Source organism: Protomyctophum bolini, assembly GCF_963924005.1.
Source record: "Protomyctophum bolini genome assembly, chromosome: 7".
NCBI lineage: Eukaryota > Metazoa > Chordata > Actinopteri > Myctophiformes > Myctophidae > Protomyctophum > Protomyctophum bolini.
The window spans coordinates 44691114-44719108 of record NC_137868.1 but is presented as its reverse complement, the minus strand read 5'-3'; the positions used below and the strand labels follow the sequence as shown (position 1 = coordinate 44719108).

At 44.2% G+C, this 27995-nt stretch overlaps 1 protein-coding gene across 1 annotated transcript; it reads left to right on the top strand.

The window, feature by feature from the left end:
- The first annotated feature begins 37 nt into the window (after nt 1–37).
- LOC308318482 (dual specificity protein kinase CLK2-like) lies at nt 38–27995 on the top strand. The gene is made up of 12 exons (XM_080768053.1): nt 38–744; nt 8255–8339; nt 8691–8757; nt 11555–11671; nt 18019–18185; nt 19320–19414; nt 20133–20262; nt 20478–20560; nt 22034–22113; nt 22598–22688; nt 24846–26916; nt 27174–27995. Exons 1-11 carry the CDS (start codon nt 679–681, stop codon nt 25020–25022), a joined length of 1158 nt encoding a protein of 385 aa, XP_080624179.1. The 5' UTR covers nt 38–678; the 3' UTR covers nt 25023–26916; nt 27174–27995.

The following is a 27995-nucleotide window of genomic DNA, read 5'->3' as shown; positions in this document are numbered from 1 at the left end:
GTGAAGACTCGAGAGAGAAGATGGCTTGCCTTACAGGAAAAAAAGACCACCACCAGCAGGGGGCAGGAGATAACGTATTTACCGTCTCCTCTCTTCATCTTTCTCTCCTGTTCCCTTCATTATCTCTCTCAGTCCCCGGAGGTCCTGACCAACAACTTATTAATAGTATCTGTCTTAATACCGTCTCTCTCTCTCTCCTACTGTAACCTCCTCTCCTTCCATCTCCACTCCTCTCTCCTCTTATTTCTGTCCTCTGTGTCTCTGATACTTTCCCCCTCGTCTCTCTTTCTGTCTGTCTGCCTCTCCGTCTTGTTTGTCTGTTTTTCTCACAACTGTCCTCTCTAGCTCTCTGTGTCCTTTCTTCACCTCTTCTACCCGCTGTCGCTTCCTACACATTCCACCTCTTCTCTCCATCACCGACTCTCTCTCCCTCTCTCTTCCTGTGTCTGTCTCTCTTTGTGTGTGACTGTCTCCTCTCTTGTCTTGTCTCAGAGTCTGTCTCATCTCTCTCTACATCTCGGTTATATAGTCTCTGTACTGTCCCTGTGCCCGTCCGTCCGTCCGTCCGTCCGTCTGTCGATCCCCGAGTCCTCCTCCTGTCTCTGCGTCTCTCTCTTGTCGCTGTCCGTCTGCCTGTGTGCGTCTCTGTCCCTCTCCGTCGGTCTGTCTCTCTCCGTTATGGGGAAGACGAAGTTGTCTTCGGTGCTGAAGAGTTTCCTGGACGGTCTGTGCCTCTGCCTGTCAGTGAGTATCTTCAAATAATAACAACATGCCTAATGCCGATACTAACAGTGCTGCGTACTACTTGCTACTATCACAGTATCACAACTTTACTTCAAGGTTTATATATATATATATCACTCATTCTTGAGATGAGGGACAAAAGTGGAAAAAACATGTCCCACACATAAGAGCCTTATTTTATGTAAAAAAGAAATTAATTCATAAAAATAAAAGCACTTGCAAAGTTAAGTGTAATACAGTTGTGTATTATTATGCCCTTAATTTCATTATAATTGTTTTCATATTCCATCTGAATTAGTTAAAAGCAGGCCCTGTACCCAAAAAGGCCTGTATTTAGCCTGTCCCCAGCAAGTGGCCACAATTTCAAACTGCCAAAAAAGTGTCTAATACTGTCACAATCACATAAATATACATACTAAATTAAAGTACATTGTCAACAACATAGCAAATAATATACACAGTTAATTTTAATTTATATTTTCTATTAAATATCTCATATCAAATGTTCGTCCCACGTCTCCGTCAACTCCGTCAGGTTTTTTTAAAAGTCTTAAATTAATCAGAAAATATTGTCGACAGATTTAGCCTGAAGACTCCTTTTCCAAGTCCCATTTATATTTGTTGCAACAGTGGAGTACCTGGTCTGACAAGCATTCAATTGTTTGATATTTTAAACAAACAATGTTGATAACAATGTGGTCACAGCTTTTACATGTCAACTCCGTCAGGACATTTTTATGATCTTTGTTAAGAATTCCAAAATAATGTTTATTATTTTAGTTTAGGGGTTAGGTTTAGCTAACAAAATTAAGCAAAAACAAAATGGCTACATTGTACTAAAGAGGGTTAAGATGAAAACAAATGCCATTTTGTCAACTCCGTCAGACGTCAACTCCGTCAGATTTTGTGTCTGACGGAGTTGACGTGTATCTGACGGAGTTGACAAAAGTGTTCCTAAAACAATAAAATTATTGTTTTTGAATAATGGGCAGTATTCTAATTTGGCACACAGTTAGAGCATGCCTTAAGGAACATTTTTGGCTATGGGGCCATCACAGATTTGTCTCGTGGTGACCATGGCAGCCATATTACAAAAGAGCCGCCACCTGATGTTATTTTACAATAACTCAAGTTCTACACCACCTAGGATCTTGATTCTGGTGACTAAGACCTCATTTTCAAGGATGAGGGATACAGTGGTACAATTTAGACTTTCCCTGTGACCATGGCAGCCATTTTTCAAAATGGCCGCCACCTGCTGTTATTTTACAATAACTCAAGTTCTACACCACCTAGGATCTTGATTCTGGTGACTAATCATACATTTTCAAGGATGTGGGGTACATTGGTAATATTTAGATTTGTCCTGTGACCATAGCAGCCTTTTTTTTTTTCAAAATGGCCGCCACCTGCTGTTATTTTACAATAACTCAAGTTTTAGACCACCTAGGATCTTGATTTTGGCGACTAATCATTACATTTTCAAGGATGAACTTTCTCTGGGAGAGGTAAGGGCTTATTTCAGGTGCAGGTTGAGTTTCTACTGACAGGACATTAAAAGGAGGTGGGCTTTCTGGCCTTTGACTTGCCCCTTTCAGGTACAGATGCACAGTTTGACTTCACTGGCCACTGCAGGGAACTGTGGGGGAGAAACTTTGGTCTCTTGACACCCCGATTAGGTTCAGGGTTTTTTTTGGTGGAGACTTGCCTTTCATGACATCTTTGCTGCAGCAGTTGATCTCCTTACTGCCAGTGGTGGCACACTCTGGGTCTCTGGGGCATTGTATCTTGGTGGCCTCCTGCCAGTGTTTCTCCATCCTTCTCCTGAGCTCTGTGTTCTGGGGCTCTGTTATAGTCAACTTACATTGTCTTGGCTGGAGATTGCTTTCCTGCAGGGTCCAGCCCAGTCTTGTGCAGATGGCTGCTGGCCCACCTGGAGGCCCCAACCTCACTTGTTCGGTTGGTGTGATTAGGTGGGGTGGTCTTCCCCAATCAGGATGAGGGGTTTGACCCTTTCAAACGGCAGTCTGGCCAAGTGTCTGTATTTAGTTGTGAGTTTAGATACAGAATACGATTGCTCACCCAGCCCCAGGTGACATGAGGTGAAGGCTCCTTTGATTTGGTAACATTGCTTTGGTTGACATGCTGGGGACACAGAGAAAGACACTGATGCCTTCAGTGTCTGCACATCCTGCCTGATGGTCCTGAAGCCAAATCTTCTGTCTTCAGTCTTTCGCTCACTGTTCACTGCTCACTGTTCACCTCACCAAATTTAGCCCAAGGAGTTTGACCCCTAGTTTGGCCATAGACCCCCTAGTTTGGCCATAGCCACTTGCCCAAATGTGCCGACATGTGCTGACCTCATCACATCTGTGATGATGGCTATGGCCGTTTTTAGCCAACGTAGTGTTTTTTGTGCAAAACTAATGCTTGGAATGGATCCAGAATCATGAAAAGCCCCTAGTTTGACATGCCACATGCTAGTTAAAGCATAATGAAATTTAGAACATTTAGCCTTATATTGGTTGTTGATGGTACCCAACTTTCAGCAGCTGTCAAACATGCCCCTAGGGTGGTCAAATAGAAACCAATGTGGGATATGTTAGTAGACACCTTTACAAACATTGGTGAAGAAAATTATTGGTAAGAAATGTATTCACAGATTTTTTATTATTCTGATAATATTCCCTGAGTAAATTGGTAAAATAATAGCAGGTCCACCATTTTTGAAAATGTCTACCATCCATGGTCACAGGATAAATCTAAATAGTACAACTGTATTCCTCACCCTTGAAAATGTATGATTAGTCACCAGAATCAAGATCCTAGGTGGTGTAGAACTTGAGTTATTGGGAAATAACAGAAAGTTGGCGGCCATTTTGAAAAATGTCTACCATGGTCACAGGACAAATCTAAATAGTACCAATGTATCCCACATCCTTGAAAATGTATGATTAGTCACCAGAATCAAGATCCTAGGTGGTGTAGAACTGGAGTTATTGGGAAATAACAGAAAGTTGGCGGCCATTTTGAAAAATGGCTGCCGTGTTCACAGGGCAAATCTAAATAGTCCTCATCCTTGAAAATGTGGGATTAGTCACCAGAATCACGATCCTAGGTGGTCTAGAACCTAAATCAGTTAAACTTGTCAACTCCGTCAGATGTTCGTCAACTCCGTCAGACGTTCGTCCCGTGATGTTTTTGTTAATTTCCAAAGAAATAGAAAATTTGCTGTCAAATCTTTTGTGCTTATGTATTGAAACACCAACTGAAATGATACGTAATGATGTTTTTTTTTTTTTTTTACATGGTTTTCATGTTATAATATTGAAAATAAAGGTTGAAATGACGGTTTTGAGAAATTGGATATTTCATAATAGTGTGATATTGGAACAAAATAATATTAAAAGATTTGTATTACTTAACTTGATTACTGAAAGCCATTATAAGATAACTGAGGACTTTATATTATTGTTGAAATGATAAAATTCAATTAAAAGGGATTTTAGTGTGTCTGACGGAGTTGACATGAATCAGGTATTAAGTGCATAAATGTCCCATTTTAGAAAGAAATGTTATGCGAAAAACCTGTTCCTTCTCAAGATTGGTAGTTGAGACCTGTGTCTACAAATACATCTATTTGATTTGAATGTATCTTAAAAAAAAAAAAAATCCAGTTTGAAAAAAGTTTTGTCCCTTATCTCAAGAATGGGTGATATATATATATATACACAATGAATACAACCAACAGTATGCATTGCATAGTCCATCATGTCATTATATGCCAGTAAATGAAAACACCCCATATGTTTTGGAGAAACGACACAAAAAAAGCGCAAAAAATAAAACTGATCGCAAAAACACGACATTCCAATGCATGGCGTTGTGAGCTTGTATAGATGGGAGATATCTGTTACCGTTTGTTGTACGATGATGATTAACTTAAGTGGAACCAGCCACGACCTCTTAATAATCTGAATTGTGGTTTTTTTTTTTTTCATGGGACTAGACCGCGTAAAACATGGATCCAAATAATTCACCATGGCATGTGAAATGTGTGTTATATACGTCATGCCTTTCACAGTGGTAGTGGAATAGCTATACTAATTCCACTAACTTACGACAACGGTAATGATACAAAAAAATAACACTAGTGATAATGCATAATGCACAATACATAATCATAATTGTAGCTCAATCAATCTCTTCTCATGTACACACAAACTATATTATATTAGCATTATTCCTGCATTCTGTCCTGAAGTATCAACAACAACCCCACACTGCGTGTGTATGTGTGTGTGTGTGTGTGTGTGTATGTGTGCACGATGCTCTAGTTTCGACTTACTTCATGCTGCTCCCAATGTGCTGTGTTCTCTCCAACCATGCATGCACGCGTGCGCACACACACACTCTCACACACACACACACACACACACACCTCCTCACATGTAGAAGTCGCTTGTTCAGCACTGTTGGGTGTGTGATATTAATACCAGGCTGACAGCTGATGGGAACAGACTGACACAGCCACGCACACTCACGCACACACACACACACACACACACACACACACACTGCACACACACACAGCTGTAGATCTGTATGGGCCGATGAGAGACAGGTTCTCGTCGACTTGTGAAACGTTCACCAGCGGCGGCCATCCGAGTCCCGTTCCAACTTCAAAAGGTCTCTCTACTAGTAGGCTACCCGCCGCCCCAACCAGAGTCTGTGAACTTGATCCACTCACTTTAGAGAGTCTCTCTCGAACGTAAACATTTTCACCTTTAACCTCCAAGCCCAACGATGCCAGGGTTAATGGGGGGGTGGGGGGGGGGGGGGGTGCACTTGACAAGTAACACAGCTCAGTGGCCTTGTGGTTATATAGAGTGTCCGCCCGCCCCGCCCCTGGGACTGGGGAGGTCGGGAGGTTAGATCCCCGCGGCCGCGGGGTCATGTATACACCAAAGACTCTGAGAAATGGACCGCTCGGCACTCGGCGTCAAGGGTTGGATTGCGGGGAAGTCCCCCAAGACATGCTATAATATAGCGTCAGGATACCAGTGTTGATTTCGTCGACGAGAAATGTCCGTCGACTACCTTTTTGACTGATTAAAACTAAATGAACTAAATAAAAACAAACTATGATGACTAAAACTATAAGACTAAATATACTGACAATTTCGTCAACAAATAAAAACTATAGACAAGAATGTTATGAAGGGACTATAGTGGACAAGAGATCCAGTATAAGTAATTTTTACAATTGGCTGCATGCTGAACATATAGACGATCTACAAGCTCACAACGCGTCGCGGGCTTGTAGATCGGCTTTTTCAGCGAAAAGTGAAAAAAAAAACGACGGTCATTACCACGGCATCAAAGCCCACCAACATACATTGTGTTCGACTAAATCGACTGTATAGATTTAGTCGAGAAAACTAAATAAACTATTCCAAACTATGCCAAAAACAACACTGCAGGGTCAGGGTGTGCTTACATGTCCAGGGGTGTGTATGTAGGGGGTGATGGTCTCCTAGCTGCCCTGTGGGCCTCATAGCTCTGCAAGGCTTACGTACGTACTTGACAAGGACAGTCTGCCCAGAGGGCACACTATAACTCTGTTCTTTGCATTCTTTGTATATGAAGACAACGGGGTGGTTTCATCGTCGGCATCTGTTTGTGTATACGTCTGGAAACTCCCGTCTGTCCGTCCGTCTGTCTATGCACACCAAACTGCTGGGAATTTCTGACGGATATACATTTTTGATTCATTATTTACAGAAATTTTAAATGAAAATAATTGCTTCCCAGGTCAAATTTTGCCTGACATTTTTGCTCTTTATAGCGCCACCGGGAGGCCGACATATGTAAAACACATTTTGCTATTATTACTCCTTCAGATTTTATCCCAATTTCACGCAAATCGGTACACATGGTCATGTGATCAAGACGGGTTTGTTTGATTTCTCATAATCCACCTTCATTGCCTACGATTGGCTTCTAAACCTTTCAGGAGTAGCCCGCTTTGTACCCGTTTTGTACAAATTGCCACAACTCCTCGACGCAGCGTCCGATTGCGGTGAAACTGTGCATGCATATTCCCACGAGGCTGAGGAAGAAATGCCACTTGACAGTTTTCAAATCAGCCTCATGGTGGCGCTACAACAGGCCAAGCGATGTCTCTCTCACACACACACACACACATACTGTACACACACACACACACACACACACACACACACAACATGATATTACTCTTAAACATTTTGCCAAACACCACACACACTCCTATCCTCCTGGTGGAGACCTGTGCCCAGAAGGGCACTTTTTCTAGTGTTCGATTAATTAATTACAAATCCTTTACCAATTTCCTGCCGATAATGACTTTTACGACTTATCTCCCCATGGCTCTCCCTGCTGATTGCTTTTAGTTTGCTTTTATTCATTCAGAAAGAGATCGCTCACACCCGGGTAGCGCGTGACTCGGCTATGCCAAATTTTGGAAAAAAAAGCCGATCTACAAGATCGGTTATATAATATATATGTATAAATATAAGAAATGGTGCATTTATATAGCGCCAAATTTATCCAATTGGCTCTTTACAGAGATTGTGCATTACATTCAACCCATTCACACACCCATTCACACCTAACACATTCATACACCGATTACCGCATGAGGAAACCATGCAAGGCACCCACCAACCAGCACATCGAGAGCAATCGGGGTTCAGAGTCTTGCTCGAGGACACTTCGACACTATAACTCTGGGTTCAAACCAGGGGGGGGGAGTCAGACAGATATTTTGTGAAGCCACCGAGGAAATCGGGATTTCCTGAAAGTTCATATAATGACCTGTTGTGGCGCTGTCATTGGACCCAGAAAAACCCATAGCCCCATAGAAGTCCATGTATTTGGGCCCAACTTCACCTAGACTGTATTACCTTAATAAACATGGTCATGAATACTTTCTGCTTCCAGTCACTAGTTTAAAGTCTCATTTCTAATGTCATAAAATTATTTTTGGAAAATGATGGTCCCATTTATTTAAAAAAATGACCATGAAGTCGCGTATGTTCTGAGGGGCGTGGCTACCGTTACAGTCTATGAACGGGATCCCCCCACCCACTCGAGTCAAAATAAAAACCAACAGAGAAGAAGGGGGGGGGGAAGTCCCGCCTCGTTGTCTGGGCCAGCCAATGGGCCAGCTGGGCCAAAACGGATCTAGAAAGATGGCGACTTACAATACAAGGACTGACAGGCTTCATTTTACGTTCATGTTAGACCCGGAGAACGCTTTGTCCATATTTTTTTACAGTCTATGGTTCAAACTGGCGACCTTGCGGTTCCCCATCCGGTCACTCTACCCCTGAGCCGCCCCATATTTTCGCTAAACGCCCCCCCCCAGAATAGGGACACTAAATGTAATGTGTATATTTAACTTACTTGTATTTTTTCTTCCCCCTCCCCCATATGTACCCTTTTTAACTGTGACCTCTGACCCCAGCGGAGCCACAGGCGGGGACGACGGAGCAGAGACAGCGAGGACGGCCACCTCCTCTACAAGACCGGAGACCTCCTGCAGGACACATGTAGGTCAAAGGTCACATGTCAAAATATATGTAATTGGCCGCCGACCCACATCAGAAAATATGTTGTTCCAGGGACCCCCCCCCCCTCCCAGAAGCAAAGATTTGAGTTAAAAATGTTCACTCTGAAAGAATATATATATTCAAAGATCTTCACGATTTTTTCTAAAATAGCAGACCCACAAGTTCTTGTAGATCTACAAATTTTTCGACAGCTAAAGCATAACATGATGCTTAAAACACAGAAAGGATTTGATGTCCCCAACATGGGACGTGTAGAGTGTTAATGTAATGTTTTCCAGTGTGTATTATAGTGGCGTGTACGTCTGTACGATGATGACGTTGTGTTTTCAGATGAGGTGGTCAACACGTTGGGGGAGGGGACCTTCGGGAAGGTGCTGCAGTGTGTGGACCATGGCAGGTGAATGCATACTGTACTCTTAACCCATTCTGACCTGAGATCAGATTCGTACGAGGTTTCCACTGGACACACACACTGGTCTGATTAACCCATTCTGACCTGAGATCAGATTCTAAAAATGTCAGTCGTTCTTCGATTTAAAAAAAATAGCAGACCTACAAGCTCGTAGCGCGCCACTCGGTGGCGCGCTATGAGCTTGTAGATCTGCTATTTTTCAATAGCTAAAGCATAACATGATGCCGACACCAAAAGGGGTTCCCGTTCAGAATGGGTTATCACATACACTAACTATACTAGGGGTGTAACGAAATGGTAACCGTATCGAAATATCGATTTTAATCACAAAATCACACCCGTGTGAAGTAAGTGGTGGAACCCCGTGTGGGGGTCCCCCGGGGGGGGGGGGGTGTTCCAGACCCACAGGAACGCACCCAGGGTGCCCCGGCCCGATTCCGGCGAGCCGCCCCGCGTCCGAAACGGTTGAGAAACGACAGAGTTACAACCATGCTGGTTTCGTGCTCAGACCCACCCACCCAGCCACCCACACACCCACCCAGCCACCCACACACCCACACACACACATAGTCACTTAAGGAAGTGGTCGCACCGCTTAAAAATCTGAGTGTATCGATATGTAAACCGCAAGTATCGTGTCGCTTGACTCTGTGTCGTGTCGTTTTGCAATGGAAATGATCGGTGTCGAATCGGTTTGCAATGTCTAAATAATCAATTTGAATCATAATTAAACTACTTGTGCATTGTATTTAGCAAATTTTTAGAAGAAAAAGGAAAAAGACGGGTTTGATTACTTTTCCATTCAATATCTATACAATTGGTCTATCGGAAAATGTGTGTATTCTCTCTGTGTTCATGCCAAGGCGTGGGTTTGTCCATAATGTGTTCAAGTACAATGTCCATCCCTTTTGCCAGAGAATCACTGTGCTTAATTTATTTATATCCATAATAAATCTTTCCCTTAAAACACATGCACTGCCCACAAGTTTCACACATATTTAATGTATTTGCTAAACAGTTTATTTTATCGATTTTAAATCATTGAATCGTATCGTATCGTATCGTATCGCCCAGGGCCGGATTTATCCTCCCATTAAGGGCCCCTGGGCTAGACAACATTTCAGGGCCCCCCCCTGGGCATTTTTGCTGCGCCGGCCGAAAAATAAATTGTCGTATTTTGTTCTAATTTCACTGTAATTTTGGGGTACCCAGTACCCCCCCAAAAGAGGGAGGAAGGAAGGCAGACAGACAGTCTAGTCGCTGAATGCATAGCGACATTGGCTTTATATACCTGTGTGTGTGTGTGTGTGTGTGTGTGTGTGTGTGTGTATATATATATATTATATATATACTGTATATAGCATGAGCTTGTAGATCTGCTATTTTTCAATAGCTAAATTATAACACAATGTTTAAAACTGCCACTTGAATTAAACGTGACTTGATTGATTGACATAAAAAAAGGGCTTGTCGAGCTCAAATCCACGATGCAATATTTTGTTTTCAAGAGTGTTGCTGTGCACAAACATCGGTATAGCAAAATAAACCCTATACCAATTTGTCTTATATGTAATGCCAGCGCAGCTGTTTCTTAAAGCACCCTCAGGTACATATTTAAACTATTTAAAATGTTCAGCAATGGTGGTGGGTAGATCTTGCGGAGCTGGTCATTTTGAAAGTATAGTTCTCAAGTCCGAAAAGGGTGGGGCACCCCTGCAGTACACACACACACACACACACACACACACACACACGCACGCACACAAGGGCAAAGACACAGACACACACTATAGCAGTGACGTATACAGACTCCGTGACGATTTATAAAAAACATTTCGTCTCTCTGCACACTAGGTCCTTTCAAGTGCCGTGTATAACTCGTTACTCGTAAATTGAGTTATGGCTATATAAAACTCAGCGCCGTTCAAGATTTAGTTTGGGACTTTAACCTCGTATATCGTTTATATCGTACTTAAACCCAATATACTCGCACAGTCCACAGTCTCCCAGGGGGTCTATAATTTAGCCAATAATAACCCCTCCCTCGTTTCACCCCTCTGTCCTCCTAAGTGCTATTATTTGGGAATGTCGGTTATAGCCATGAAGGCAATGCAAACACAACAAGAGGCTCCACATGGTGGGGCGGAATATCTTTGAACCGGCTTTCCGTTGGCCAACACCCGACACCGCCACCTGCATCGCCCTCACTAATCACCGCCATGAAATGTGACCCCCCGCCGCCGCCGCCCCGTTATCTCCCTAAAGCACACTTAACACCTTTCTCAGGCCCCTGTGTGTGTGTGTGTGTGTGTGCCCCTGCACGTCCCTGGTGGTGATTACTACTGTTACAGTATTGGCTACTGTTAACCCATTTTGTGCGGGGAACCCATTTTGGGTGTTTGCATTACGTTATGCTTTAGCTATTGAAAAAAATAGCAGATCTACAAGCTCATAGCGCGCCACCGAGTGGCGCGCTATGAGCTTGTAGGTCTGCTATTTTTCGAAAAATCGAAGAGCGACTTGACGTAGAAGACATTTTTTTTTAGAATCTGATCTCGGGTCAGAATGGAAAACTTGTCAGGATGTAGAAAACATTTTTAGAATCTGATCTCGGGTCAGAATGGAAAACTTGTCAGGATGTATAGAAGACATTTTTTAGAATCTGATCTCGGGTCAGAATGGAAAACTTGTCAGGATGTATAGAAGACATTTTTAGAATCTGATCTCAGGTCAGAATGGGTTAAGTTCTAACGCTATAGTGGGGTTGTTGTGTGCTTTGCAGAGGAGGACCTCAGGCCGCGGTGAAGGTCATCAAGAGCCAGGAGAAGTTCCGAGAAGCGGCCAAGCTGGAGATCAAAGTCCTGGAGAAGATCAGAGAGTGCGACCCTCTGAAGCAGCAGTGAGTTTCTCCCCCTAACAAAACCCACACGGAATGTTATAGTCGCTGTCTGTCGGGGGCAGGAGAGCTTGTAGATCTGCTATAATTTTTGTCCCAGGATTTTGCATTTCCTTTTTTTTTTTTTTTACCCAGTCAGTGTCAATTTTCTAATGTAATCCTGGGCGTCTAGCCGCCTACACTTCCCCTGACAACCTCATGCTTCCTTCTATGCATGAGGAGTCCACGCTGCTTTTCACGTGACGGGGGGGGGAGTTTCCCCCGCCCGGACGTATAGCGGGTGGAAGGAACAGTTCCTTTTCCCCTCCATCGGGTGCCACCGGGCTGGCCAGGGGGGAGGCAGTTTAGAGACCAGGATTACTGCATGTTTTTTGTGAGGGTATATTCTTTACCCTTACAAGTATAGCCTGGCTAATAAGCCAGACCGAATCAGCCGTTGGCAAAAAACAATTTGCCTGCCTGTGTTGTGTGATGTTAGTCTTATTAGCCAGGCTACTTTACAAGTAGTATATAATTTAAAACAATGTGCAATTAGCCTTGTAAGATCAGCTATTGTTTTTAAGGGAAAGTGAGAGTCTCTTTTTTTTTTGGCCCTTTTGAATCCTGCACCTGACTTACCTGAAAGGTGCCAAAATAAGTATTGTGTAATAAAAACAAAAGAAAAGATAGCATTTAAAAGAAAATATATATATATATATATATTCAGTTACAGATTAAGCTTCAATTCAATTCAATTTTATTATAGTGTCAAATCACAACAAGTTGTCTCAAGACACTTTACAACCAACAAAGATCCACCCAGAGCAAGCAACATTGCGACAATGGTAACGAAAAACTCCCCTTTAGGAAGGAACGTCAGGCAGAACCCGACTCTAGGGTGGGCGGCCATCCGCCTCGACCGTGTTGGGGGGGGGGGGGGGGGGGGGGATAGAGGGAGAGAGAGAGAGATAGACAGAGAGAAAAGACAGAGAATAGACAGGTGGGCTCCGTGGAGGGGTCTGGTCCACATCTGGTCCAGGTCGAGCTCTGTGAGGCCGGGTCCAGGTCACACTTCTGGTGGGCTCCATGAAGAGGCCTGATCCACGGTCACACTCGGCGGTCAGTTGGGGGTTAATATTAGAGGTCCACAGAACTGCGACGGGGAGGACGAAAAGAGACTCCGGGGAGAGATTCCCCGGATGCTGGATTAGTGGCAGGCCTTACTGGAGCCTATATAGTGTATATTACAAGTACTGCTGGGAGACAAACCCACACAACAATGTACGACCATGGTATCCAGCTAGACCCGGAGACAAGTCTGGCCATAGGCTTTGTCGTAGAGAAAGGTTTTCAACCTAGTCTTGAATGTGCAGAGCGTGTCAGCCCCACGGACCGAAGCCGGGAGAAGGTTCCACAGCTGCGGTGCCTGGGACCTAAACGCCCTGCCTCCTATTGTAACTTTTGATATTTTTGGAACAGTAAGCATGTTTAAGCTTAATATAATTACATAAAACTACGGGCATTTTGTCTATAATTTCTATAGTTTAGTTTTAGTTCGTTTTGTAAACCCAGTTTTAGTTAACTGTAATAAACTTTAATAACCAGATGTTGTGATGGTTTAACTACTCCTCTCCCGTCTTTCAGTCACTGTGTTCAGATGGTTCAACTAGTCCTCTCCCGTCTGTCTGTCTTTCTGTCTGTCTGTCACTGTCTTGTAAATGCCTAAATTGTCTGTCTGTCTGTCTGTCTGTCTGTCTGTCTGTCTGTCTGTCTGTCTGTCTGTCTGTCTGTCTGTCTGTCTGTCTGTCTGTCTGTCTGTCTGTCTGTCTCTGTGTTCAGACGGTGTAACTATGTAGTCCTCTCCTATCAGTCACTGTGTTCAGATGGTTTAACTATAGTCCTCTCCAGATGGTTTAACTAGTCTCTCCTCCCCTGTCAGTCACTGTGTTGGTTTAACTAGTCTCTCCTCTCCCGTCAGTCACTGTGTTCAGATGGTTTAACTAGTCCTCTCCTCTCCCGTCAGTCACTGTGTTCAGATGGTTTAACTAGTATCTCCTGTCTGTCAGTCAGTCACTGTGTTCAGATGGTTTAACTAGTCCTCTCCTCTCCCGTCAGTCACTGTGTTCAGATGGTTTAACTAGTATCTCCTGTCTGTCAGTCAGTCACTGTGTTCAGATGGTTTAACTAGTATCTCCTGTCTGTCAGTCAGTCACTGTGTTCAGATGGTTTAACTAGTCTCTCCTCTCCTGTCAGTCACTGTGTTCAGATGGTTTAACTAGTCTCTCCTCTCCCGTCAGTCACTGTGTTCAGATGGTTTAACTAGTATCTCCTGTCTGTCAGTCAGTCACTGTGTTCAGATGGTTTAACTAGTCCTCTCCTCTCCCGTCAGTCACTGTGTTCAGATGGTTTAACTAGTCTCTCCTCTCCCGTCAGTCACTGTGTTCAGATGGTGTAACTAGTCCTCTCCTCTCCCGTCAGTCACTGTGTTCAGATGGTTTAACTAGTCTCTCCTCCCCTGTCAGTCACTGTGTTCAGATGGTTTAACTAGTCTCTCCTCCCCCGTCAGTCACTGTGTTCAGATGGTTTAACTAGTCTCTCCTCTCCCGTCAGTCACTGTGTTCAGATGGTTTAACTAGTCTCTCCTCCCCCGTCAGTCACTGTGTTCAGATGGTTTAACTAGTATCTCCTGTCTGTCAGTCACTGTGTTCAGATGGTTTAACTAGTCTCTCCTCTCCCGTCAGTCACTGTGTTCAGATGGTTTAACTAGTCCTCTCCTCTCCCGTCATTCACTGTGTTCAGATGGTTTAACTAGTCCTCTCCTCTCCCGTCAGTCACTGTGTTCAGATGGTTTAACTAGTCTCTCCTCCCCCGTCAGTCACTGTGTTCAGATGGTTTAACTAGTATCTCCTGTCTGTCAGTCACTGTGTTCAGATGGTTTAACTAGTCCTCTCCTCCCCTGTCAGTCACTGTGTTCAGATGGTTTAACTAGTCCTCTCCTCTCCCGTCAGTCACTGTGTTCAGATGGTTTAACTAGTCCTCTCCTCTCCCGTCAGTCACTGTGTTCAGATGGTTTAACTAGTCTCTCCTCTCCCGTCAGTCACTGTGTTCAGATGGTTTAACTAGTCCTCTCCTCTCCCGTCAGTCACTGTGTTCAGATGGTTTAACTAGTCCTCTCCTCTCCCGTCAGTCACTGTGTTCAAATGGTTTAACTAGTATCTCCTGTCTGTCAGTCAGTCACCATGTGTTCAGATGGTTTAACTAGTCCTCTCCTATCCTGTCAGTCACTGTGTTCAGATGGTTTAACTAGTCTCTCCTCTCCCGTCAGTCACTGTGTTCAGATGGTTTAACTAGTCTCTCCTATCCTGTCAGTCACTGTGTTCAGATGGTTTAACTAGTATCTCCTGTCTGTCTGTCTGTCAGTCAGTCACTGTGTTCAGATGGTTTAACTAGTCTCTCCTCTCCCGTCAGTCACTGTGTTCAGATGGTTTAACTAGTCCTCTCCTCTCCCGTCAGTCACTGTGTTCAGATGGTTTAACTAGTCCTCTCCTCTCCTGTCAGTCACTGTGTTCAGATGGTTTAACTAGTCCTCTCCTCCCCTGTCAGTCACTGTGTTCAGATGGTTTAACTAGTCCTCTCCTCTCCTGTCAGTCACTGTGTTCAGATGGTTTAACTAGTATCTCCTGTCTGTCAGTCAGTCACTGTGTTCAGATGGTTTAACTAGTCTCTCCTCCCCTGTCAGTCACTGTGTTCAGATGGTTTAACTAGTCTCTCCTCTCCCGTCAGTCACTGTGTTCAGATGGTTTAACTAGTCCTCTCCTCTCCTGTCAGTCACTGTGTTCAGATGGTTTAACTAGTCCTCTCCTCTCCCGTCAGTCACTGTGTTCAGATGGTTTAACTAGTCTCTCCTCTCCTGTCAGTCACTGTGTTCAGATGGTTTAACTAGTCTCTCCTCTCCCGTCAGTCACTGTGTTCAGATGGTTTAACCAGTCCTCTCCTCTCCCGTCAGTCACTGTGTTCAGATGGTTTAACTAGTCTCTCCTCTCCCGTCAGTCACTGTGTTCAGATGGTTTAACTAGTCCTCTCCTCTCCCGTCAGTCACTGTGTTCAGATGGTTTAACTAGTCTCTCCTCTCCCGTCAGTCACTGTGTTCAGATGGTTTAACTAGTCCTCTCTTCTCCCGTCAGTCACTGTGTTCAGATGGTTTAACTAGTCTCTCCTCTCCTGTCAGTCACTGTGTTCAGATGGTTTAACTAGTATCTGCTGTCTGTCAGTCAGTCACTGTGTTCAGATGGTTTAACTAGTATCTCCTGTCTGTCAGTCAGTCAGTCACTGTGTTCAGATGGTTTAACTAGTCCTCTCCTTTCCCGTCAGTCACTGTGTTCAGATGGTTTAACTAGTCCTCTCCTCTCCCGTCAGTCACTGTGTTCAGATGGTTTAACTATAGTCTCTCCTGTCTGTCAGTCACTGTGTTCAGATGGTTTAACTAGTATCTCCTGTCTGTCAGTCAGTCAGTCACTGTGTTCAGATGGTTTAACTAGTCCTCTCCTCTCCCGTCAGTCACTGTGTTCAGATGGTTTAACTAGTATCTCCTGTCTGTCAGTCAGTCAGTCACTGTGTTCAGATGGTTTAACTAGTCCTCTCCTCCCCTGTCAGTCACTGTGTTCAGATGGTTTAACTAGTCCTCTCCTCCCCTGTCAGTCACTGTGTTCAGATGGTTTAACTATAGTCTCTCCTGTCTGTCAGTCACTGTGTTCAGATGGTTTAACTAGTATCTCCTGTCTGTCAGTCAGTCAGTCACTGTGTTCAGATGGTTTAACTAGTCCTCTCCTCTCCCGTCAGTCACTGTGTTCAGATGGTTTAACTAGTCCTCTCCTCTCCCGTCAGTCACTGTGTTCAGATGGTTTAACTAGTCTCTCCTCTCCCGTCAGTCACTGTGTTCAGATGGTTTAACTAGTCTCTCCTCTCCCGTCAGTCACTGTGTTCAGATGGTTTAACTAGTATCTCCTCTCCCGTCAGTCACTGTGTTCAGATGGTTTAACTAGTCCTCTCCTGTCTGTCAGTCAGTCAGTCACTGTGTTCAGATGGTTTAACTAGTATCTCCTGTCTGTCAGTCAGTCACTGTGTTCAGATGGTTTAACTAGTCTCTCCTCCCCTGTCAGTCACTGTGTTCAGATGGTTTAACTAGTCCTCTCCTCTCCCGTCAGTCACTGTGTTCAGATGGTTTAACTAGTCCTCTCCTCTCCCGTCAGTCACTGTGTTCAGATGGTTTAACTAGTCTCTCCTCCCCTGTCAGTCACTGTGTTCAGATGGTTTAACTAGTCCTCTCCTCTCCCGTCAGTCACTGTGTTCAGATGGTTTAACTAGTCTCTCCTCTCCTGTCAGTCACTGTGTTCAGATGGTTTAACTATAGTATCTCCTGTCTGTCAGTCAGTCACTGTGTTCAGATGGTTTAACTAGTCCTCTCCTCTCCTGTCAGTCACTGTGTTCAGATGGTTTAACTAGTCCTCTCCTCTCCCGTCAGTCACTTGGTTCAGATGGTTTAACTAGTCCTCTCCTCTCCCGTCAGTCACTGTGTTCAGATGGTTTAACTAGTATCTCCAGTCTGTCAGTCAGTCACTGTGTTCAGATGGTTTAACTAGTCCTCTCCTCTCCCGTCAGTCACTGTGTTCAGATGGTTTAACTAGTCTCTCCTCTCCCGTCAGTCACTGTGTTCAGATGGTTTAACTAGTCCTCTCCTCTCCCGTCAGTCACTGTGTTCAGATGGTTTAACTAGTCCTCTCCTCTCCCGTTAGTCACTGTGTTCAGATGGTTTAACTAGTCCTCTCCTCTCCCGTTAGTCACTGTGTTCAGATGGTTTAACTAGTCCTCTCCTCTCCCGTCAGTCACTGTGTTCAGATGGTTTAACTAGTCCTCTCCTCTCCCGTCAGTCACTGTGTTCAGATGGTTTAACTAGTCTCTCCTCTCCCGTCAGTCACTGTGTTCAGATGTTTAACTAGTCTCTCCTCTCCCCTGGCAGTCACTGTGTTCAGATGGTTTAACTAGTCTCTCCTCCCCCGTCAGTCACTGTGTTCAGATGGTTTAACTAGTCTCTCCTCTCCCGTCAGTCACTGTGTTCAGATGGTTTAACTAGTCTCTCCTCTCCCGTCAGTCACTGTGTTCAGATGGTTTAACTAGTCTCTCCTCCCCCGTCAGTCACTGTGTTCAGATGGTTTAACTAGTCTCTCCTCTCCCGTCAGTCACTGTGTTCAGATGGTTTAACTAGTCGTCTCCTCTCCCGTCAGTCACTGTGTTCAGATGGTTTAACTAGTCCTCTCCTCTCCCGTCAGTCACTGTGTTCAGATGGTTTAACTAGTCCTCTCCTCTCCCGTCAGTCACTGTGTTCAGATGCTGTGCTGGTTCAACTACTCGGGTCACGTGTGCATCGTATTCGAGCTGCTCTCCCTCAGCACGTTCGACTTCCTGAAGAGCAACGGCTTCGTGCCGTACCCCCTCCATCACATCAGACACATGGCCCACCAGATCTGTGACGCCGTCAGCTGTGAGTATATTAACCCGTTCTGACCTGAGATCAGATTCATACGAGGTTCCCACTGGGACACACACTGGTCTGATTATTTAACCCATTCTGACCTGAGATCAGATTCTAAAAAAATGTCAGTCGTTTCTTTCGATTTTTCAAAAATAGCAGACCTGCAAGCTCGTAGCGCGCCACTCGGTGGTGCGCTATGAGCTTTTAGATCTGCTATTTTTCAATAGCTAAAGCATAACGTGATGCTAACACAAAAATGGGATCCCGTTCAGAATGGGTTAATTTTAACTCCATCACATCAGACGCACCTTTTGGTGTTTTATCCCATTTAGACCTGAGAACGGTTCTACAAATGTCTTCTAAATCCTGACAGTTTTCTGAAATACCTCATGTTTCTGTGTATCAGTGGTGCTATAATATTTCATGTCAAAGACCCCAAAAAGTATATGTAACTGGCCCATCAACAAAGATTTGACTTAAAAAAACGTTCGCTCTGAAAGAATATATTCAAATGATTTGCGCCACATTTTCACGACTTTTCAAAAATAGCAGACCTACAAGCTCGGCTACGAGCTTCTGCTGTTTTTCAATAGCTAAAGCATAACAGAATGCTTAAAACACCAAAAAAGGGTTCCAGCCCCAAAATGGGTTAAGCATTATGTTATACTTTAGCTATTGAAAAATACCAGATCTACAAGCTATTTGCAGAAGCAAAGGGTATAGGTAACAGAGGGGGACGTTCGGTAGGCCAATCAGAGGCAATTCATGTAAAACGGGTTAGTCCCGGAAAAGACGTGCTGTGATTGGCCAGTATAGTCACTTGAGTGGCAGCGTTCCTTCCGCACCTCGCTTGACTTCCGCCTCCCGTTGGAGACTATGGTCGCTCCATCGGACTGCAGCGACCCAATGAGGTCGCTCCATCGGCCTGCAGCGACCAATGAGGTCACTCCGGTTTCAGTTTATTGTATTTATAGTACAAAATCATCTCTATGCCCTACTACTCCACCATACAAGACTCGAGAATGTAGCACAAAGGTATAGTGAAAGTAGCACATCTAACAAGCTCACAAGATCTGCTACGATATTCATATACAGTATGTGTTCTCTCTCTCTCTCTCTCTCTCTCTCTCTCTCTCTCCCCAGTTCTTCACGATAACAAGTTGACTCACACAGACCTGAAGCCGGAGAACGTGTTGTTCGTCAGCTCAGACTACGACACGGTGTACAACCTCTCACAGGTATCATTCTATACATCTGTATACATTACGAGTGACATTTGCAAAAAGCCCCGCTGTTGCTTTAATTAAAGTTATACAGATCCCTGAATTATCAGCCGTGATTTAGAATAGATGATTTAAATGATTTATGATTGAGCTGCGGGCATGTTGTGAGCTTGTGAACTATTTTCACTTGTCAGAAGTGTACATTAAAGCTGCTATAAACAATAATATGTCAAAATTGTAAGGACTTTTTTTGTTTGTATTCAGACAGCCAGCATTGGGTAGAACGCTCCCAAAATAAATGTGTCTCTGTGACACACATCTATAGGGGCCACAATCTGCATTCAATAAGATGTTCCTATGAAGCCTTGTCATTGGTCGAAAAAAGAAAAAAAAAAACCTTGTCGCAATGACTAACCAATCAGGAAGGAGACGGGCAAATCGACCAATGACAAAGCTTCTAGGAAAATCTTTGAATGCAGAAAAAAAAATTGTACCAAAAAACAGAAAAGGTCATTAAAATGTTGACACATTATTGCTTATAGCAGCTTTAAGTTCTTAAGACTATGTGTACCCCACTGCTTTCCTTTGCACAAATCAAACCATGGCTCTCCTCTCCTCCTCTCCTCTCCTCTCCTCTCCTCTCCTCTCCTCTCCTCTCCTCTCCTCTCCTCTCCTCTCCTCTCCCCTCCCCTCCTCTCCTCTCCTCTCCTCTCCTCCCCCCTCCTCCCATCAGAAGCGACATGAGAGGAGGGTGAGGGACAGCACGGTGCAGTTGGTGGATTTCGGGAGCGCCACCTTCGACCAGGAGCACCACTCTGCCGTGGTCTCCACGCGGCACTACCGCGCCCCAGAGGTCATACTGGGTACTGCAGCTAAAATGAGTCCTGGGCGTGATCTGTGTGTAAACACCTCCGTTGTATAATGCTGTAACAGTGTGTATACGCACGCACACCCACACACATGCAGTGTGTTAATGTATTCTGCGTGTGCAAGAGCCGGGTTGAAGTCCTCTGTGTGTGTGTGTGTGTGTGTGTGTGTGTGTGTGTGCGTGTGTGTGTGTGTGTGTGTGTGTGCACAGAGCTGGGTTGGAGTCATCAGTGTGATGTCTGGAGTATAGGCTGTGTCCTGTTTGAATACTACCAGGGATGCACACTCTACCAGGTAACTGCTCTTATCCCATTCTGACCTGAGATCAGATTCATACGAGGTTTCCACTGGACACACACTGGTCTTATTAACCCATTCTGACCTGAGATCAGATTCTAAAAATGTCAGTCGTTCTTCGTTCTAGTAAACACTACCAGGTAACTGTTCTTATACTGTTTATAAACACTCTAGGTAACTGTTCTTATACTGTTTATAAACACTACCAGGTAACTGTTCTTATACTGTTTATAAACACTCTAGGTAACTGTTCTTATACTGCTTATAAACACTACCAGGTAACTGTTCTTATACTGTTTATTAACACACTCTACCAGGTAACTGTTCTAATACTGTTTATAAACACACTCTACCAGGTAACTGTTCTTATAATGTTTATAAACACACTCTACCAGGTAACTGTTCTTATACTGTTTATAAACACACTCTACCAGGTAACTGTTCTTATACTGTTTATAAACACACTACCAGGTAACTGTTCTTATACTGTTTATAAACACTACCAGGTAACTGTTCTTATACTGTTTATAAACACACTACCAGGTAACTGTTCTTATACTGCTTATAAACACTACCAGGTAACTGTTCTTATACTGTTTATAAACACTACCAGGTAACTGTTCTTATACTGTTTATAAACACTACCAGGTAACTGTTCTTATACTGTTTATAAACACTACCAGGTAACTGTTCTTATACTGTTTATAAACACACTACCAGGTAACTGTTCTTATACTGTTTATAAACACTACCAGGTAACTGTTCTTATACTGTTTATAAACACACTACCAGGTAACTGTTCTTATACTGTTTATAAACTGCTCTTATACTGCCTACAAACACACTCTTAACAGGTAACTGGTAACAAGTTGCAGCCACATTCCCATCCACCAGCTGTCTAAAAACCAGGAAGAGACTCCTGCCGCGAGCGGCATTTGGCATCTTTGTGATGCGACTGTGTGTGGATGCAGTTTGGGTGTAAGCACACTTGGGCGTCAAGGCACGGCAAAAAGCCTCCTGGCAGACGTCTTTTCCTGGGGTTTTTTTTAGACGGCTGGTGGATGGAAATTGAAGCTCCACCCATGTGGCAGAATGCAGCGTCGGCCAGATTCCTGGAAAAGCTTGCCCCGTGTGGGTGGAGCTTAATTTTCCAACCACCAGCCGTCTAAAAAAACCAGGAAGAGACGACTGCCGCTCGCGACCTTTCGGCATCTTCGTGGTGCTAAAGTGTGCCTGCACTGCCTCTGTGTGTGTTTGGTTCATGCTGTGTGTTGATTGGTCCATATATACCTGCCTGTGTGTGTTCAGTTGTTTGGTCCATACCGTCTCTGTGTGCGCTGATTGGTTCATGCTGTGTTTTAGACTCGTGACAACCGAGAGCATCTGATTACTGATTGGTCCCTGCTGTGTTTTTAGACTCATGACAACCGAGAGCATCTGATTACTGATTGGTCCATGCTGTGTTTTTAGACTCATGACAACAGAGAACACCTGGGCATGATGGAGAAGATTCTAGGTCCACTACCTCCCAAGATGCTACACACCAGCAGGTAATAACACGTGTGTGTGTGTGTGTGTGTGTGTGTGTGCGTGTGCGTACACGCACACAAACACCAAGATTACAATATGGATTCAATTAGAAAAGAAAAGTTTCTTCTTTTCTAATTGAGTGAGTTTTAATTTGTTTTTAGAGCGGGTTTGCTAGTTTGTATTAGTTTTTAATTTGTATTTAATTTAGTTTTTATTAGTTTTAGTGTAGTTTTAGTTTTCTTTTGGTAACGAGAAAAACTAAAAAGAAGGGCATTTTGTCTATAATTTTGTTTTTGTTTTTGTAAGCACAATTTTAGCGTTTTACTTTTTTAGTTTTTTGATTCAGTCCAGTTAACTAAAATGTTTTCAATTTTAGTTTTCGTTATTTTGTTAGTTTTCGATAACTATGATAACACAGTCACACACACACACACACACACACACACAGGGAAGCAGACATGATGTGACCTGTACGCTTGTCTGTCCGTCTGTCTGTCCGTCCAGGAAGCTGGGCTACGTCCGTCATGGAGGTCTGAACTGGAGGGACAACTATAGACCTGGACGCAACGGCATGGACAGATGTAAACCTCTGAGGGTGAGACGGGTCATTAATGTAAACCTCTGAGGGTGAGACAGGTCATTAATGTAAACCTCTGAGGGTGAGACGGGTCATTAATGTAAACCTCTGAGGGTGAGATGGGTCATTAATGTAAACCTCTGAGGGTGAGACAGGTCATTATTGTAAACCTCTGAGGGTGAGACGGGTCATTAATGTAAACCTCTGAGGGTGAGACAGGTCATTAATGTAAACCTCTGAGGGTGAGACGGGTCAATAATGTAAACCTCTGAGGGTGAGACAGGTCATTATTGTAAACATCTGAGGGTGAGACGGGTCATTAATGTAAACCTCTGAGGGTGAGACAGGTCATTAATGTAAACCTCTGAGGGTGAGACGGGTCATTAATGTAAACCTCTGAGGGTGAGACAGGTCATTAATGTAAACCTCTGGGGGTGAGACGGGTCATTAATGTAAACCTCTGAGGGTGAGACAGGTCATTAATGTAAACCTCTGAGGGTGAGACAGGTCATTAATGTAAACCTCTGCGGGTGAGACGGGTCATTAATGTAAACATCGGAGGGTGAGACGGGTCATTAATGTAAACATATGAGGGTGAGACAGGTCATTAATGTAAACATCTGAGGGTGAGAAATGTCATTAATGTAAACCTCTGAGGGTGAGACACATTCATGTAAACCTCTGAGGGTGAGACGGGCCATTAATGTAAACCTCTGAGGGTGAGACAGGTCATTAATGTAAACCTCTGAGGGTGAGACATGTCATTAATGTAAACCTCTGAGGGTGAGACAGGTCATTAATGTAAACCTCTGAGGGTAAAACAGGTCATTAATGTAAACCTCTGAGGGTGAGACAGGTCATTAATGTAAACCTCTGGTGGTGAGACGGGTCATTAATGTAAACCTCTGAGGGTGAGACGGGTCATTAATGTAAACCTCTGAGGGTGAGACGGGTCATTAATGTAAACCTCTGAGGGTGAGACAGGTCATTAACTCTTATACTGCCACCATTTATTGAGAAATTAGGACCTAATTCACGCCAGCATTTTTTTAATTTGAGCTTTTATTTTGAAAAGCCACATTTTGCCTCAACAGGAAGTTGGCTTATTCCTGCCAGTTTTACGTTGCCATGACAACCTTTGTTTACATGATTGGATCATGCCGGTACACTTTAGCCCTCCACAACGTCGGCTCGTGCCATCAAAGAAACGCTGTTTTGACCAAAAATGCCATCTGGGACAAGGAATAGGAGATACAGGCGATTGAAAGAAACGGATAGAATGGATTCTTATGGTGACGACGATCTAAGATGAACGATCCAATGCTGTGCTAACAACACAGCTAGCTAACCGGCTAACGTAAGTAGCATTATGGCTCGATCGATCAAATGCACTATAAAACAACAATTGCCGAAGGGCTACGGCAATGGCGGCAAGTGTTAATATCAAAATTAGGCAAGGGGGTTAATGTAAACCTCTGAGGGTGAGACGTGTCATTAATGTAAACCTCTGAGGGTGAGACAGCTCATTAATGTAAACCTCTGAGGGGGAGACAGGTCATTAATGTAAATCTCTGAGGGTGAGACGGGTCATTAATGTAAACCTCTGAGGGTGAGACATGTCATTAATGTAAACCTCTGAGGGTGAGACGGGTCATTAATGTAAACCTCTGAGGGTGAGACGGGCCATTAATGTAAACCTCTGAGGGTGAGACGGGTCATTAATGTAAACCTCTGAGGGTGAGACGGGTCATTAATGTAAACCTCTGAGGGTGAGACATGTCATTAATGTAAACATCTGAGGGTGAGACAGGTCATTAATGTAAACCTCTGAGGGTGAGACATGTCATTAATGTAAACCTCTGAGGGTGAGACAGGTCATTAATGTAAACCTCTGAGGGTGAGACATGTCATTAGAGAGAGAGCGAGAGAGAGAGAGAGAGAGAGAGAATATGGTACCCAAAATACTGTCTAGTGAAGTCAGTCACTTTTCTAGATGTGCACAGTTGCTCCACCAGGGGGAGCTACACGTGCATTGTCCAAGTCCTCTGTAGTCAACATTAAACCTGTATTATAGGAGGGCTTTTTCTGCAATCAATCAATCAATCACTCACTCAATCAATCACTCAATCAATCAACCAACCAACCAACCAATCACTGTGTGTTTCCATGCGTCAGAGCCACCTGCTGGCCAGCGGAGCGGAACACGTCCAGTTCCTGGACCTGCTGGAGGCCATGCTGCAGTACGAGCCCACCAATCGCATCTCCCTCTCCTCCGCGCTCAAGCATCCCTTCTTCTTGCCCCTCCTCCGTCCCTCCCCGTCGGCCTATCAGGACTGGAGGACCGGCCGATGACATTTTGATAATTGACTTGATGGGGGGGAGAAGGGGGGGGGGCTGGCTATGTATTCCACATGAGACGCTATACGCTAGGCTAGTATCCGGAGAATGGTCTGTACGCACACGTGCACTCACACAAACACACGCACGCACTCACACAAACACACACGCACTAACACAAACACACACACTCACGCACACACTCACACAAACACACACGCACTCACACAAACACACGCACACACTCACACAAACACGCACACACACACGCACGCACGCACGCACGCACGCACACACACACACACACAAACACGCACACACTCACACACACACTCACACAAACACACACACACACACACACTCACACAAACACACAAACACGCACACACTCACACACGCACTCACACAAACACACGCACGCACACACTTACACAAACACGCACACACTCACACAAACACACACACTCACACAAACACACGCACACACACTTACACAAACACGCACACACTCACACAAACACACGCACTCACACAAACACGGACACACAACACACTCACACAAACACGCACGCACGCACACAAACACACGCACGCACGCACACTCACACAAACACGCAACACCCTCACACAAACACACGGGCGCACACTCGCACAAACACATGCATGCACGCACTCACACAAACGCACTCACGCGCACACTCACACAAACACATGCACGTACACACACACACACACGCAGTGGTGGACAGTAACGGAGCGAATAATGTACTTTGAGGAATTCTGAGGATCTGTACATATCATTTAACTTGTACTTGTGAGTGCATTTCTAGGAAGGCTGTGAGAAGTACGGAGTACTTTTTATTTATTTATTTGTTTTCCTCTTAGTGTTCTACTAAGCGAGCACCTCAGTGCAGGTTCGGGTATGAATGGAATGGAATTATTTTTAGCTTCGAGCACTCTCTGTCTTCTACACACCAGTGTAAACGGGACAAAAACAAACACAGCTATCAGTGCAAAAGGAAATAACACAAAATACAAAAAAAGTGCAATATATACAGTTCAAGGTCAGCTGTTCAGCAGCCTGGGGGAAGAGACTGTTACTGAGACGGGTGGTGGTGTAGTGGTGGTACGACATTTGATGCTCTGGTAGCGATTTTTTTGGAAGGCAGTATAGTTGAGAACGGGGTATATTTGCTGGATGGCTGGTGTCTTTATTAACCCATTATTTTAAACTTTATAGCTATTGGAAAAATAGCAGATCTACAAGCTCATATAGCGTGAGCTTTCGCGTATAATATTATTTCAGAGAGAACGTTTTTGAGTGGTGCAACCACTCCCAAGGAGCAGCAATGTCCGTGTTTCACCTATGTGACGTTAACCTACCTGTGTGACTATGAGCACCAGTATGACTACGAGTCCCAGTAGGGGGCGCTGTTGTGCCAGAAACGGGGAGAGAGAGAGAGAGAACAGCTGCACTGTTTCCTGCTAATGAGAGAGAGAGAGGAGAGGAGAGAGGGGGGAGTTGCACCACTCAGTTCACACGGGTGTGGTTTTAACTCAAATCTTTGCTTATATATATTTTCGTCTCTGGAACAAAGAGCTACAAGGTCCTATACATTAATTGTGGAAACATTACAGCAATTTGATATAAAAATGAAAGAAAGAAATGTACTTTTTATACTTGTTCTGTAAGTATTTCTCTAAAAGCGTGTACTTTTGAATACTTTAAGTATATTTTAAAAGCTATTACTATTTTACTTGAGTATGATTTTTGTCTGAGCTATTACTTAGTTGTACTTGTAGTGTAGTATAATATTTGACCAGGAGAGTATGTGTCTGTATACTCGAGTACATGGGCTCGAGTATTCCGTCCACCTCTGCACACACGTACTGTACGGCATGGTATGCAGTTGCTTGTCTTAACCCATTCTGACCTGAGATCAGATTCATACGAGGTTTCCACGGGACACACACTGGTCTGATTAACCAATTCTGACCTGAGATCAGATTCTAAAAATGTCAGTCGTTGTTGTCGATTTTTCAAAAATAGCAGACCTACAAGCTCGTAGCGCGCCACTCGGTGGCGCGCTATGAGCTTGTAGATCTGCTATTTTTCAATAGCTAAAGCATAACATGATGCCCGCACCAAAATGGGTTCCCGTTCAGAATGGGTTAACAGAACGTAGCTAATATTATTGCTGCCTTGAGAGTCTGATTTGATGGAGTACAGCTGAGCCTGGTTACAAGGCCGCTCGTGTGTGTGTGTGTGTGTGTGTGTGTGTGTGTGTGTGTGTGTGTGTGTGTGTGTGTGTCTGACGTGTAGCATTGAATGTACAAGCTGTGTTGGACTGTCAGAATTTGGTCAGAGGGTATAACCCATTGAGATGCAGCGTCTCATAATGTAAATGAATGGTAATTCATTATTCACGTGTGTGTGTGTGTGTGTGTGTGTGTGTGTGACTGCGACTGCGACTGCGTGACTGCGTGCGTGCGTGTGTGCGCGGTCACATGTCTGAACTCTGTGAACTGTAGTCCTGAGTCATGCTAATTAAGTTAAATCCTCCAATGTTGTGAAGACCACAGGCTGGTCTCAAAAGTGTGTGTGTGTGTGTGTGTGTGTGTGTTTGTGTGTGTGTGGGCGCGCTCGTGCACAAGTGGGTGTGTGTGTGTGTGTGTGTGTTGGGGGTCATTGTCCGTCCTTCATGTGCTACAAACTGATCCAGCTGGAATCCTTTAAGTGGTGAAATAACACACACACACACACACACACACACACACACACACACCTTGTGACGGTGTTCATTATGCTTTGTGATGACTTGTTTTCTACCGTAGAGATGATTCACATCCAATAAAAGCACTTTGGGCTTGTATCGAAGAGAATACTTTTTTTTTTTTTTTTTTCAAGGCTCGTATATTATGTTTTTTATCCCTCCCCACACAAGTAAAAAAAAAAACCCCATTGCCGTTGTATTATCTGTTTCTGCA

What these genes read in the sequence shown, in the direction of transcription:
- LOC308318482 (XM_080768053.1), top strand. Translation starts at nt 679, where the DNA reads ATGGGGAAGACGAAGTTGTCTTCGGTGCTGAAGAGTTTCCTGGACGGT. An exon ending in GTCTGTGCCTCTGCCTGTCA is followed by an intron (nt 745 to 8,254) that starts GTGAGTATCTTC and finishes CTCTGACCCCAG; the next exon opens with CGGAGCCACAGGCGGGGACG. An exon ending in CGGTGTACAACCTCTCACAG is followed by an intron (nt 19,415 to 20,132) that starts GTATCATTCTAT and finishes TCCTCCCATCAG; the next exon opens with AAGCGACATGAGAGGAGGGT.